This window comes from Dromiciops gliroides, chromosome 2, assembly GCF_019393635.1.
Source record: "Dromiciops gliroides isolate mDroGli1 chromosome 2, mDroGli1.pri, whole genome shotgun sequence".
In the NCBI taxonomy this organism is placed as follows: Eukaryota; Metazoa; Chordata; class Mammalia; order Microbiotheria; family Microbiotheriidae; genus Dromiciops; species Dromiciops gliroides.
In genome coordinates, this window is record NC_057862.1 from 388555786 (window position 1) to 388571519 (window position 15734).

At 41.3% G+C, this 15734-nt stretch overlaps 1 protein-coding gene across 1 annotated transcript in view; it reads right to left on the minus strand.

Annotated features, from left to right (window-relative positions):
- Nucleotides 1-1273: 1273 nt before the first annotated feature.
- Nucleotides 1274-15734, minus strand: part of NUP214 (nucleoporin 214) — a 100296-nt gene continuing 85835 nt past the window's right edge. Inside the window, 5 exon segments of the mRNA XM_043986250.1 lie at nucleotides 1274-2879; nucleotides 3516-3540; nucleotides 4799-4938; nucleotides 7458-7629; nucleotides 12103-12255. Of these exon segments, the coding sequence (XP_043842185.1) occupies nucleotides 2846-2879; nucleotides 3516-3540; nucleotides 4799-4938; nucleotides 7458-7629; nucleotides 12103-12255 (524 nt within the window). The 3' untranslated portion in view covers nucleotides 1274-2845.

Genomic DNA, 15734 nt, shown 5'->3' on the forward strand with positions numbered 1-15734 from the left:
CTTTATCTCATTTGTTCTCACAACCACTCTTTGAGATGGCTGCCATTACCCCCATTTTACAGATGAGGAAACTGATGCAAATAGAGGGTAACTGACTTGCCCAGGGCCACACAACTAGTAAGTGTCTGAGGCTGGATTTGAACTCGGATCTTCCTGATTCCAGGCCCCTTTTCTTTCAGGAACTCTACATTCCCAGGCATTCTGAGCTAAGTGAGGTTATGCCCTCAGAGGCATGACACTCCATTCCCCTCCCACTCCCATCTCATCATTCTTATCAATCCCCCAAAAAAGAAACATACCAATGGTACATTCTTCTGGTGCTGCCCAGCTTGACAGCAAGTGGATCAGGAATTATCTGTGAGAGCACAGATGATAGGGCCCAGGGAGGAGGTGTCACATGCCACCGAGGTGGAGGATTAACACAAAGAATGTGAGGTCAGGGGTTTGGGCCAAAGCAGCTTCTATTTATAAAGAAGATCCTTGTTGGGGGGAACAAATGGCTAAGTAGCCTGGCTCCGCCTGGACGTTGGGGGAAGAATGACAGGCAGGGAGAGCCCTTGTTTTTTTTTTTCTTTTCCACATTATTTCTGGCTTCTATTGAAATCAGGTTCCCTGCTAACTTTGAATCTCTTAAGATCGTAACTCACATGACACTGGAGTCCTAGGGTTTGCCATAAAGAGAGCATACAATGAAGTGCCTCCCCACTCTAGAGGTTCAGAGGCATGGGTTCTTACAGGTTTTATAAGGTAGGACAAGTCCACTGGACCTCAAGCTGACACGACCATGCCTCTGGCCAATACCATAAATAACCCCCTTTGGGGTTGGGAGGTGGAGTACTCATATATGAATATAAAGAAATGGGGTAATTCTTCAAAACATGATAAGGGAAAGTAGGTGGCAGGCTTCAAATTCTAAATTCCTGAAAAGAAGCGGTTTTCTTCAAGAAAACAAAAGTATGGAGAGCCCCTCTGTTGCCCTAAACCATAGGCTATCAAGGATGACTGATAATTGATCAGGAACATCGATCTAATTCTAACTTGGATATGGTTTTGGTGATACCTGGTGCAGGGAGGGGAGTGGAAGCCTTCTGAAATTCAAGGATGCTAGGCATGGGTGCATCAAACTCCTACTCTCTTTATCAAGTCGGATTGTTCTTGTCGGAAACTTCATGACTTCCATCTCCTTTGCTGAGTCAAAAGCATCAAGACGGTAAGCATTGGCTGCAAGATGGCGACTTAATGTTATATAAAATTTTTATTTACACACTTTAAAACAGTTTTCCACCGACATGTAAAAACCTAAAGGATTTCTTTTTCTCCACTCTAATGGCACAACCTTCTCAGACTGAGTGCCCAAGGGAACCTTCTTTACCTCTTCCCCTTTGGTGTTACTCTTAGGCCTCCCCCCTGGAGTCTGGTAAAATAGCAAATGTATAAGGACCTGGGAAACAGAAACACCCAGGCCTGAAAGATATTCTAGTGTGGGAAACAACTCCCTTCATAAACATAAGATTATGACCACAGACATCATCAGATACAACAACCATGATGCACAAACAGGCTCCTATTCACAGAGTGACTGTCAGATCAAAAAGGGAACAGAGAGATCACAGTCATGTTCACAGTGGGCTTCCTCCAAGGGCTGTTGTGAGAAGTGCTTAGAAAGGGCTACTCTTATTCCCTTTGTTTATTTCAGCTCCCCAGTTCTGTAGATGGAGTGGTTAATATATGTGAGTTTGCCCAGTATTCTTAATTCCAGTTTCTCTATCCAAGGACACCCATCTGGCACAGTGGTCCTCAAGGGGTTTGTTAGGAGTAGCTACCAAGGTCACTGAATCACAGAGATAAAAGCTGGCCTTTCAACCAACTGTCTTGTCCAAGTTGAGGAAGAGATAGGAATGAACACACAGTGTCCCAGATCTTGCCTGGGCCCATTAGAGACTGTTGGAGGTCAACAGTGTAATACAAATAGGCCACAGCCTTTCTTCAAAAAGCAACATGAAGTTTTTTCAATGAAGCAAGTTTTAATTCTTCATGTTCTCCCAATATCTACTGGACACAAACCACTGAGGAGTGACTGGCTATCAGAAAATGGGACCCACCTACTACATGTTTGCTAGGGATGTCAATAGCCAAGTGGGAGATAGATAGGAAGAAAAAAAGAGATGTAGGGTCTGGAAGTAGGCCAAAATCCTTTCTGGAATGCTCTCCAAGGATTTCAGATACATAAACCAAGAAAGAAGTGAAGCACTAGCAGGCATATTAATATGACATTTCACTGAGAATCGGCAGATTCATCAAATTCGCTCCCCACCTAACTTTATTTAAAGGTGCTGCTGTATCTGTATTCTGTCCTGATGTTTACTTTTAATTGAAAGTGAGTTTTTCCTTTCAACATGAAGGTAGTACCCTAGGGTACTCCTTGGGAGGGCACAGAGAGGAAAGACCAAGACATGTTCTGAAAAATTAAGTTTAAAAACAAGCCAAAAAACAGTTCCTGTCTAATACCTTACATGTAAATATTCTATTTCTCATTTTCACTGCTACTGGGAAGATCACACTAGTCATCCCTCAGGTTGACCTAAAGCTGGGTGAATTTCTCTGGTCCACAGGACAGTGGAAACCTTTTTCCCTGACTGTAGACTGAAAATAACCCTCAAGCGTTCTGTGCAGAAAGAGACCAAATAGTTTAATAGAGAAAAACAAAAAATAAGCATTTAGCATCTTCAGGTTAAAAAAAAAGAGAGCATGTGCTCTTTACAAGGCTGGTACAAGATTTGTGTCTGAGGAGGAAGTGAGCATGCATTCAATCCCAGGAACGGAAAAAAGAAACGACAGGATTCCTTCAGCTTCTCCATCCACCAAACCCTGGGGTCGACCTGCAAGGATGCAGCAGAACAGAGCAGTGACTCCCACAAGGCCTACAGAGGGTTTATAAAGCACAGACTTGTGTTTCTGGTGCAGGACTACACACTTGGAAATGTTCCTGCAATTCTGTACAGAACACTACAGAGATCTTCCATGAAGACCACAGAGTTTGGGAAGGGCATACAGCACCACTAGTCAATTCATCTCCTTGTTGCCAATGGGTAACAAGTATCATTTAAGAATAAATACAAGTGGGATAGAGAAACTGACCTCAAGTCCTTGCCTTCAAATTCTAGGCTCTAAGAGAAGGGAGAATCTTCCTTCCCTTCTATCTGTCACACTTAGAAAGGCCAGAACTACCATGTAACTTAACATATTAGCATAAAGCATGGCCAACAATAGACATAAAAATCCAAATACTGCTACTTAAACTTGAGGCCTCTAGGAAAATCTATGGAAAACTAAACAGGAAAAAAGAATAAATAAACCTCTAAACCCTTACTTTCTGCTTTAAAATTAAAATAAAACAAGAGTTACTACTTCAACATGCTTTTCCTGAGTTTTCTTTAACACGGTACATTTTCATTCAATTTCATTTAAAAAAAAATTATAATTCGAATCACACAAGGCCAGAGCTAGGTACTTACGTGCTGGATGATCCAAAGCCAAACCCTGAAATAGAAATTTAAAACATCAAATTATTTGTTTTTTCAATCAGCCTGTAGTCAAAATAATTTTTTTCCTTTCTGTTTTCTCTTAAAAAAACCTTCTCTTTAAAGCTGTCAGTGAGGTACAGAATTAACATCAAGAAAATTTTCAGAAACTGACTTGTGTTTCACAAAGATGGAACACAAGATCAGATTTAGTGTTAGGAGGGACCGCTGAGGTAATCTAGTTCAACTTTCTCATATGACAGATGAGAAAACGGAGGTTCAGTGAGATTCAATCACTCATCCAATGTCACTCAGGGAGGAGAAAGTGGCAAATCCAAGATATGAACACAGGCCCTCCGACTACAAATGCTAGGCTCTTTCCATTGCATTATGTTCAGTCCTTTTCTGAGTTTATCCAGAGATGACATGGCCCATTAAGAAAACACCCCAAACCCTCTTTATTTTTTCAAGAGACAATAGAACTTGTTCTGGGCCCTTGGACCACTTCTAGGCATCCAATAAGTCTCATGCTTACACACACAACATCTTTTGCCCAGATTCTCTGATCGAGCTGTGCTAGGACAGACAGAGGACATCCCAACAGAAAATGTGGCCTTCTCATTAACACACTAGCCTTGGCCTTCCCTCTTATCATCTGTGATGTGGACACTGGATGGAGGAAACACTGACCTCAGAATAAATAAGACTATGTGAGTTTTGGTCCAGGCTGTACCACTAAATCTGCAGGATTACAGGGGCACATCGCTTAATGAGTCTGACCTTGGTGTGTTCCTCTTTAAAACAAGGATAATTTTACTCATTTAATCTATCATATAGTTTTATTCTGAGGCAAAAATGATATAACACATGAGAAAGTGCTTTGGAGAAAGTAGAGCACTCAGCCAAACAAACACAAGCTACTTATTAGAGCTGACTCTTTTTGTGTTCTCTTTGATTTTACTCTGAATTTCTTGATTCTGGATTAAATTTTGAGGGAAAGGCAAATGATATCTTATGTGATACCAATGGCAACATTTGTCTCCTTTAATTTAAAGTGTGTGGGGAGGGGATGAGGGTGGAAAAAGGACATCAGTTCATTTGCCATTTTAATAGTTTAAAATATTAAAAGGAAGAGCTATTGGAAAAGATTTAGGTTCCAATCACTCATTTCCCCTGGGGCAGGAAGCATTTATTTGAGTATTTCAACACAAGAAAGGTCATCTAGGGGAAAAGCAAGGACCTTGGTGTTTGTGCAGCAAAGTGAATTGCTTTCCTACCTCCTCCACTTGATCCAAAACCAGAGAATCCACCGCTTTGTGTCCCAAACCCCGAAGTCTGTTGGGACAATGATCCAAAGGTGGGTGCATTCTGACTTGCCAAGGTGCCGAATGAAGTTGTATTGCTGCTGCTGCCAAACCTGGGTTCCAAAGACAAAGTGCATCAGCCATCAGTGTGGCGTCTGTGACACTGACCCTTCTGGAGCCTTTCTGCCACCAGCCCACGCTGGACTGCCGTGCTACTGTCATTCCCCTTCGACATCACTTCTGATGTGAGGTGACTAGCTGTTAACCAGCAAGCTCCTAAAAAAGGGGAACTATTAGCACAACGCTAATCATTTTTGGGCTTTAGGGAGAATTAAAATTTAAGTAAAGCCTGCCCACAGTTTTGGCAGTGTTCCAAACAATGAAATCACCGATTATTTGAATATTGGGCAGGTACTTCTAAAGCGTGTGCCCTTTTTTCACAATTTTCTTTTGGTTTCTTCATTTATTTTGAGTTAAAAAATTGTTTGCCCCTTACTTGCCCACCTTCATTTCTCTCTGCATTAGAACTCTGATTACTCTATGGCTATAATTTAGCTCTGAAGTGCTACAGGGATGGTTTGGGGTCTTTTCATACGGAGATGATGCTTGTGATGTAATGAAGGCACTGCACGCAAGACTCCTATTCCCAGGAGTGGGGATACTTCTGAACAAGTCCATTCATACTGTCTTAAGAGAATTGGTCAGCATCTATGGTAGTGATGCTAACTACCTCACTTGGGCTTTTAACCCATGAACCTGGCTTCGCTGGCAAAATGCTCTGACTGAATGAGCTATCTGACTGCAGTGAGGCTTCATAGCAAAGGTGCTGTACTAAGGTGAGCTCCCTACCCTTCTATCATGAAAGAAAGAGAAAACTCATCAAAAGCACTTGATTCTGGCCTCCTGATATGGGTGAAAGAATCATTAGGAGGGAGTGATGCTTGTGAAGATTTTCTGAGAAACACTAGCCTCTGTCAAACTTTACTTCCTTTCCCTTGCAAGCTTTTCTCTACCTCAATGCTTATGCTTATCCTCCAGGGAGAATAGCATTCATGTCAAATTGCACACTAATCTTAGTGTTACAGCTAAAAACAAAAACCCCACTTCAGTTTCTATACAGCCAAAACCTAAACTCTGACACATCTGAAGATGCAGAAAAGGGCAAAGCCAAGGGAACCAGAGACTCTCTTCACAGTTCTGCCAAGAGCTAGCTCTGCTCTCATCTCCTCTCCAAAAAAGTCAAGTATTAAGCCCGAAGTGGTTTCTGGAAAAGGGGAAAAAGGATCTACAAGACAAACTCATTAGACATTTATAGCTTGTCAAGTGAATCACTTCTAAACTAGTCATGAAAGGAAATGGGTAAATTGAGTGATGCAGAAACTTGTGGTTAAACGGCCTTAACCATGAAGGTGCTGCAGTTTATAATCATTCTAAGAGAAGAAAAACAAGTTTTGTTAAAACCACTGTCTGCCTTTTAATCTGCAGCTTGCTTGCTCTCTCAAGCATGCGAGAGGAGAACTGAACCAGTTTCACAAGCTTAGTTATCTTCTGTCTGAATTTCATCTTTTTCAGCCCAGATAATCTCTATCATCTCAGGTCTCAAGACTTCACATTGAGATCTTAGTGAGGCCAAAGGCAAGAGCCCCACACCTGCTGGGTGTGTATGGAAGAGATATGGTTGCCACATATTCTGAAACTTAAACTTGTATTTAAGCAAGGTGCCTTAGAAGACTATTCCTTTCTTGCCTTCCCTCCTTCCTTCGGCAAGAGTTGAAGAGATTTATATCCACAGTGTCACTTCTTAAGCCCAATTCTGAAGTAGAGGTATATGAAATGTTCGATTTCTAGGAATTAATATCTACTTAGAATGAGGAAATGTAGCATTTTCAAGGCATGTTTCCTTGGGAAAACCTGTTGTGGAGTGGAAGATTTTCTCCATTGAGGTTTGTGGCCAAGGTGGAATTCCTGGGCCTCTAAAGCTACCCTCACACCATGGCATAATGCCTGCGCATGAAGCAACTAGGGCTCTTCAAAAACTGAGCAGTCACCAGCCTGCTCAGTCCAGCAGTTGGCTTGTGGGACTCCCCCACTCTGGAGTCTGGAGTAGGAAAGGGGACAACAAAGTGCTTTTTCTCAAAGACAACAGATTCAATGCAGAGGAGTTCTAGGCAAAATGGTCTGATCTGAGTCACTTGTTCGGGGCTTCATAATATAAATTCATGAACATAGGGCAACAATCTTTGTTGCCTCAAATGAAATGTCCAATAAAGGAGTATTTTTCCCATTTTCACCAACTTTATATGGGCAATGGGCTCCACTCTCTGTGTTACAGAGTGCAGACACAATTGATAGCCAACCACAAATTCAAAACAGTCTAATTTAAAAAACATAACAAAACGGGGGAAAAAAATCCAACCAAAGTCCGTTGTTGTTGTGGAACAGGAAGCTTGGGGCTTGAAAGCATCACCTTACCACTTTTAAGGGCATCTTGGGAGGAAGGAGCCTCCACCATCTCAGTACCAAGAATTAGGAAAAAAAAATTTTCTTTTTAAAGTGGTGACAAACCATAGGCCTTTCACCCTGATGTGAACTTTTTGGTTTCCCTGCCTCCCACTTCCAAAAACTCGCTTACCCAAATCCTCCAGCGCTGGCAGCTGCAGTCCCCTCTCCGAACACTTTGCCTCCCGTCGAGCCCAGAGGGCTTGTAAAGGCTGGGGCTGAACCGAATGCTGGCACCCCTCCAAACCCAGGGGATCCCCCAAAAGTAGGAGGGCTGCCAAACACTGGAGCAGCACCAAAGCCACCTGAGCAAAACAGAGGCAAAACAAAACAAAACCAAAAACGAAAAATCCAAAAACAACAGAAAGGAGTTGGTTGGGTAGGCAGGAGAGGACATAGAAAGGAAGCACAGGAACATTAAAATGAAAAATGAAAGGAAACCAAAAGGGGGAAAAAGGAGAAGAAAATGTTAGAATTTCAAATACATTACAAAGCCCTGAGACAGGGCCTGCATCCCCTCACTTCATTACCAAAAACATTTCAATTGGATCTGGGATCCACTAATATCTTCATTTCATGTAACTCAGAAATGTAAGTCTATAAGAGCCCACACCAAGCTTATCTGAGAGATTTCTACATTCCCTCAAAGTCAAGAAAGGTTTCAAAACGAAACCAGGTTCATCACCTGAGAGCACACTTGGTGCATTTCAGATCCCTTCCTGGCTTATTCTTGGAGCTGCTGAAACTGCTCACTGAAAAACCATTCATTCACAGCAGCTTCAATATCTACAGCTTCCAATGGGATATAGATTTCATTACCTACTAGCATATAGGCAAGCCATGGACTTCTATGAAAACCCAAGTTATAAAATTAGAGGCTTAAAATTGCCAATTGGGGAGAATCCACAAACTAGGTTACATTGGAAATGAAAGGAGATGCACAGCACTGGAAAACAGCCAGATGCTTTTTATTTATTTAAAGCATAATGACTCTCACATCTCTCATCAGTCTCTCTCTCTCTCATTGCATAAAGGAGGGAGTGGGGGGCAGGGAAAGGCCCTAAATACTTCTCTGATTGTGACTAGGGAACTGCCATACAGTCTTAAAAATCTACTTCTCAAAATCAGGCTGTCTTCCTGGGAATAATGATACTATATAAGCCCAGGGAAAAAATGAACAAGCACTGCTAAAGTGATTCTAAGTCACCCAGTGTGTGCTCTTCATCTTCCCTCTCGTCTCATCGCCCTTCTGTATCTGGCTAGAAAGATGATGGTATGTATGCATGGGCTCACCCAGAAAAGGCTAGAGAGAAACAGACAGGTTATAAACATGTCGCTTCCAATGACTGATGGAGAGCAGGGTAGTCCCCTGACTAACACAACTAACCCTTCAGATTTGCTGTCTCTCTTCAAACATCCAAGAGATGTGTGTGGCCAATCCTATGGTTCTAAAATAGGGTAAGAACAGTGGCCACTGAAGGAAGTTGTTCGGTTCTTTTGTTGGAAGGAAACTGATGAGCTACAAAATAGTGAGGATGAAGATAATGATAGCTAACATTTAGATAGTTCTTATTATGTGCCAGACACTGTGCTAAATGCTTTACAATTATTATCTCATTTGATCTTTACAACAATCCTGGGAGGTTGGTGCTATTATTATCCTCATTTTACAGATGAGGACACTGAGGTAAATAAAGGTTAAGTGACTTGCCCACAGTTACACAGCTAGTAAGTGTCTGAAGCCAGATATGAATTTAGATCTTTCTGATTCCATGTCTGCTATTTACTCTATCGACTGAGCCAACTACCTTCCCCTCTTTTATAAGAATCATGGTACTTTTTTTATTTTGGTGGGGCAATGAGGGTTAAGTGACTTGCCCAGGGTCACACAGCTAGTAAGTGTCAAGTGTCTGAGTCTGGATTTGAATTCAGGTTCTCCTGAATCCAGGGCCAGTGCTCTATCCACTGCACTACCTAGCTGCCCCCAATCATAGTACTTTTTTTTTTTAAGTGAGGCAATTGGGGTTAAGTGACTTGCCCAGGGTCACACAGCTAGTAAGTGTTAAGTGTCTAAGGCCGGATTTGAACTTGGGTACTCCTGACTCCAGGGCCAGTGCTCTATCCACTGCGCCATCTAGCTGCCCCAATCATAGTACTTTTGAGATGGAAAGGACTTTGGAAATTAATTAGTCTAACTTTCCCATTCTGAGGTTAAGGCTTATCTCTTTGTCTCACATGAGACAGTCCCATTTGTGATTATATGCATTTTCACTGGCTGTTCCCAAAGCCTGTGATTTTCTTTCTCCTTATCTCTTTGCTTCCCTGGCTTCAATTCCCAATTAAAAATTCACCTTTCTAAAAGCTTTTCCCAATCCCCCTTAAAGCTAGTGCCTTCTCTCGGTTGATTATCTCCACTTTATCTTGTATATATTCCTGTGCATATGGGAACATGCGAATTGGACCCATCAGACTCTTCGTAAGGAGAAACTGCTTTTTTGCCTTTGTATCTTGAGCACTCACCTGGCACACAGTAGGCACTTAAATGCTTACTGACTTGATTTGAAAAGTCAATTGTTAAGTTAAAAAATAGCACAAAGACAATAAAAAAGATGAATGTCTAAAGGAGACAAGGGAAATTGTTCTATTCCATACACTAAAATGTGGAGGTAGTATTCAATAAGTAAAGCCAAACTATTTTTATAGAAATCATTATGCAATCACGAAAAATCATATAATGTGCACCAAGGGCCATTAGTCACATTTTGATAGTATACAGTTATTTTATGATTCAATTACTTGCTTGTTTAAAATTTGTTGTCGAAGAGGGACTTTGAAGACACTTTTTTGCCAAAGCTCACGTTTGGATGAACATTCTGCATTTTAATACCCCAGGTGAAATTCCAGTCTCTACCCTGATAATGGATACAGTTTGGTTGCAAATATAACAATGTGTGTGGGGAGAAAAGTGCTAAAAAACCCTTTGAGTTAAATTATTTAAGACTGATCACAGATCTAATTACACTTTCTTTCTAGACACATGGGGCTTTATCTAGCGCTTTGTAGGCAAGCATTTTTGGATATGGTGAGCAGACATGGTGGTATAGAAAGTAAATAAGGCAGAAGGGAGAGGCAGCAAATAAAATTAAATGCAATGCTAATGTGAAACCAATCTCCATGCTCATATCCCTCAAAAAGAAAAAAAGGGAGCTTACAGTTGTTCTGGGATATATGGCTTACTCCTACTACTGAGTGAAATAGGTTTCTCACATTGTTTTATGTCATTTCCAGAGATGGAGCAAGGATTTCCAACATCCACTAACTCCAATACATCTCAGGACAGTAAGGGCAATAGATTAAATGTCTTACTAACCCATTATATAGGGAAAGGAAGCACAATTAGGATGCATGCAGAGCCTGACTGCTGCACTACTGGTAGAAACAGAGCCTAGTGAAACACTGGCTGAAGCTGGTGATACCACATCGAGTCCCCTGAGAAAGATCTCTGGTTCCTCTGGTGAGAGGGAGGAGGAACCTAAGTAGTACTTTCCACTGTTGTGTTCTGACACCAATCACCTAAAATTACTCCTAAACAGGAAGCAGACTGGTGTGCCAAATATTTAAGAGAAGCCGAGAAAAGGATTCTAAGGACAGCAAAAAAGTCTCTGGGGGGGGGGGCAAAGTTTTGAGGTTACTAGGGTACCAAATGAAACAAGGAAGAGGTCCTTCCTTCACTATTTCATTCCCTTCTCCTCACCTGAGTGCTTAATCAAGGTGGTTTCATTCTGAAGCAAATGACCAAGTGGGAAAACTATTCTAAAACTGGAAATAATATATTTCATTTAAGATCAAAAAATTTAAATGAAACTGTCAAGTCATATGAAAAGTCTGACCTGATCTGAAGATGAGGGTCTGTGCCTACCCAGTTAAGAGTAAAAACTGACCCAAGGATATGATAGTATATTTTTTTTTAAGTGAGGCAATTGGGGTTAAGTGACTTGCCCAGGGTCACACAGCTAGTAAGTATTAAGTGTCTGAGGCCGGATTTGAACTCAGGTCCTCCTGACTCCAGGGCTGGTGCTCTATCCACTGAGCCACCTAGCTGCCCCGCGGATATGATAGTATTAAGCAGCTTTCTTTAAAAAATATTTGACAAGTCAAAAATGGAATTTTCTTAGTTCAGTTCAGTCTTGCTAGTACTAAGAATAAAAATATCTTGGCTCTTTTAAAATATCCTCAGACAAAATGAGGCAGAGAAACTACACTAGCCCATTCATTTAAAATTACAGTAGAATTAAAATCTGACAGCAAGGGCACAGAACTGAACAAGTCTGGCTTATAGGGTGTGGTGCATTGGAAAAGTGGTTCAGTTCAAGTTTTAAAAAGAGATTTCTTTAAAGGTTTGGAGTGGTCTATTTCATAGCCAGGGCCATTGAGAAAAAAACCAAAAAACCAAAACAAACCACTCCTTTGAGCCTGTGCCTAAGGAATCAAGGTGAAAAGTCTTGTTGGAAGAAGCTTGATTACCCACTGAAGATTGACTTCATATCAGAGTATCCTAGAGAAAAAAACCCTAAAAAGTATCTTTGTCTCCCATCCACAAGTGCTTTGCTTTTCAGACAAAATAATATTTTTTAAAACTGGAGATGTTTTCTTTTGATCCCTCCATGTAACGGAGGCTAGAAGCCCCCTACTCCTTTTCAGGAATCCCTCAGATCTGCCCCTACTTTCTCCTCTGCATCTTATAGGCAGACAGGTGACAAACTAGATAAAAGTAGTACCTGCTTTGGTTGGACTAGAGAATCCAAAACCTTGTGCTGCTACACTCCCTCCTCCAGAACTGAATGTGCCTGTGGGCTTTTGATCTCCAAATGATGAACCAGAGAATCCACCGAAGGTCTTGGCCCCACTGTTTCCAAAAAGGTTAGAAGTATCTAGAGAAATGAACAACACTTGTCAAGATTATAGGGAAAACTTGCTTATTTACTTCTCAAGATCTAGGTCACTTAAAAAGGGAAGGAGGAAATCTCATTGAAACATATAAGGGATGTGATAAAAAAGGCTAGGATCCAAGCCAGGGAATGGGTTTGTACTTTTATAAAAAAATCAACTTCCTCAGTAGTTTTCTTTCTTGGACCGTGATTATGGGTTAATAAACTCGGACAAGAGAAGTCAGGATTTTCCTGGCATGATTTTCCAGTCAAATACACAAGGACAGTGTGGTCCATTTAAAAGAGGCCCTGTGGCATTCCATTAAGTGGGTCCCTTTTAAATAGGTCACAGTTTATGTCCTGAAGGAATCTTGCCCCACAATAACAGTGTTAACAGAATACAAACTTAAACATAAGGCATGTGAAGGTTTTTATATATGAATACATATAATTAGGTGTCTTTACATATATTTCTTGGAATTTAACATTTTGTTTTATTTATAGGTATAACAGTCACTGCAGGAAGGAGGAATTCTCAAAGAATCAGGGGTCTTCTAAATAAAGGCCAACTTAAAATTTTAATGAACGTAGGAAAACAAGGTTAAATCAAATCAGAATCAAACCAAATAGTCTCATGAGTTCATCTTATTTCTTTTCTACCTGGTTTGACATGCTTCATGGTGCCTGGTTTGGAAGAGAATTCATTCAATTTTTTGAGGCAATCAGTGTTTAAGTGACTTGCCCAGAGTCATAACTAGTAAGTTCTGAGGTCCTCCTGACTCCAAGGTCAGTGCTCTATCCACTGTGCCACCTAGCTGCCCCCTTTGCCCCCGAATTCAAATCAATCAAACAAACACTTATTAAACTAGGTACAAGGAACTGTGCTAGACAAAACAAGGCCCTACTCTCAAGAAACTTATATTTCATCAGGCAATATTGTATTTAAACTTTCTTTTTTTTTCCTGGCAGGGCAATGAGGGTTGTGACTTGCCTGGGGTCACATAGCTGGTAAGTGCCAAGTGTCCAAGGCCGAATTTGAACTCAGGTCCTCCTGAATCCAGGGTCAGTGCTTTATCCACTGCGCCATCTAGCTGCCTCCCAAAGATTCTTAAATTATTTCTTCTTCTTCTTCTTCTAGTGCATTCCAGGTATACAAGAAAGTTTATGCAAATGCATAGAAGAGGGACATGGAATACAGAGTTCAGGGAATGGCTAATGGCAAATCAGTCTGGAGAAATAGGCTACACCCAGATTGAGAAGGGTATTAAATAGCAAGCTTCCTTAAGGAGTTCACATTTTAACCTAGAAGCAATAGAAAGGTACTGAAAAATTGCACGCAAAGGAGTAACCCAGTCAGCCGTGTTAGAATAGAAGGTTATTGTAGCAGCTGTGTGTGAATGGATTGATGAAGGGAAATCTGGAAGGGGGGAGACTAAGTAGAAAGCTACTCTAACAGTCCAGACAAAAGAGGGCGAGGTCCCGATGTGAAGTGGAAGTGGAAGCATAAGGAAAACCATCATCTTGCTATTCTTGATCTCAACAGGAACCAGGGAAGTGTTGGAGAATGTCAAAGAAAGGATGCGAGACTTCCAGCTTGATTTCCTCTTCCAAAGAGGTCCAATTAGGTCCTTGACCTGTTCATGTTTTTCTCCTCGGTCACACTACCTTATCCACTACCAACTATATAACTGCTGCCAAGCAAAGGGGAATAAAGGAAGTTAGTAAGAACTCAGGGCTAAGTGTTCTAATGACCATACTTATCAATTCCAATAGAAAGTGACAAGCAAGACACAATCACGTTTTTCCATGTGTATATGCAATCTGTATTAATTAGATTATCTGTATTAATGGAGGGATGAAGTCACTAAGACAGATGAAGTTACATTTGACTTTGGATAGTTTATGCAACATTTTTCTAATTATGCTTTGCTTGTATCAGTCTGATTAGTTTATACCAGCTAGATGACAGAAAAGACCGTGGGTTTAAAGCCCACCTTGGGCGCTACCTGTGGAATCATGGGCACATCACCTCACCTCTCTGGGTCTCAATTTCCTCACCTGTAAAAAGAGGGAGTTGCCCCACACAGCCTCTGAGGCTCTTTCCAGCTCTAACTCCTGATTTCATAGGATGCATGATTGTGACTGTTACATCACCAGTGTAAGGGCCTCACCTCAGGGTAATGAGACCACTGGGCCGATGACCTGTAAGGTCTCACCTCTTTCTGCTTTAACTCCATAATTCTATGAAACATGGTAGGAAAGCCAGCCAAGGATCAAAAAGAATGTTCCTCACAGATAACTGACACACAGATATGCCACAGACTAAATAGATCTGTCCAGGTCATTGAAGTGAAAGTACACATGTGCCCCCATAGATTCCTCTTCTCTCAAATTTCCAGTGTACACAGATCATTTGAAGAGAAGGAAAGTAGTCATTCTCTCTCAAAGCCAATTTATTTGAAGAGGCAGTCAGATAGACCACTTCTTTGGATGCCTTTCACAGTCCAGAAAGAACAAAGTGCAATGCAGTTATGACATTATACTCTGCTCAGGGTTTCTGGCTTAAGCCTGTTTGTGGAGACAATAGCATCTCTAGATTCTTGGGTTAGTGGCCTTATAAGGTCTGACTCGGATCCCTATATGGGTGTGCTCTTTTCAAAAACATCCTTGACAATTTGTGATCACTTGGCTGAGGACACAGGACTGAATGTGTCAGCCATGTAACAGCTGGAAACTGGAGTAGAGAAAAATCAATTCCTATTAGACCAAAATAAAGTATCGTGTGTTTATTGAGCTCTGAGTTTTATCTGCATAGAAGCTGCCCCTTTGAGCAGCCTGATCTTTCTCTTACTGTGCTAAGCTGGAGGTTACATTCTGGAGCTTGCAGTGCCAGTGTATTTGATACTGGAGACAGACAGAGGTGCATACTTCTCCCAGAAGTCACTTTTAGTGGGTATTTCAAGAACAAAAGGCTCTCATTTCCTGACTCTGATGGTGCTAGCAATGTAAGCCCCACAGAGCAAATAGGAGTGTAGATGCAACGTTAGACTTCCTGGCCTTTTGTCAGACAAACTTTGGTGTAACTGTATAAAAATCAAGGTCAAGTGAATTCCTGAGGAACATGGTCAGCACCTTCAATTGCTTGGCAGCCACAGAAAATTTACATATCTTTAAAACCTAGTGTTTCTCTGAAAGTCTCCTGTGTTCAAGGTCCCCAGAATTGCTATTAGTATTTTCCCCTCTCCTTCCTTCAATCACAATCCAATTCAGCTTAAGGATGTGACCTAAACTTAACACAGGTCAGCAATAGAGACAGGGACTCTATAATCTGTATTAAAACAAAACAAAACAGGGGCAGGTAGGTGGCGCAGTGGATAAAGCACAGGCCCTGGATTCAGGAGGACCTGAGTTCAAATACGGCCTCAGACACTTGACACTTACTAGCTGTGTGACCTTGGGCAAGTCACTTAACCCTCATTGCC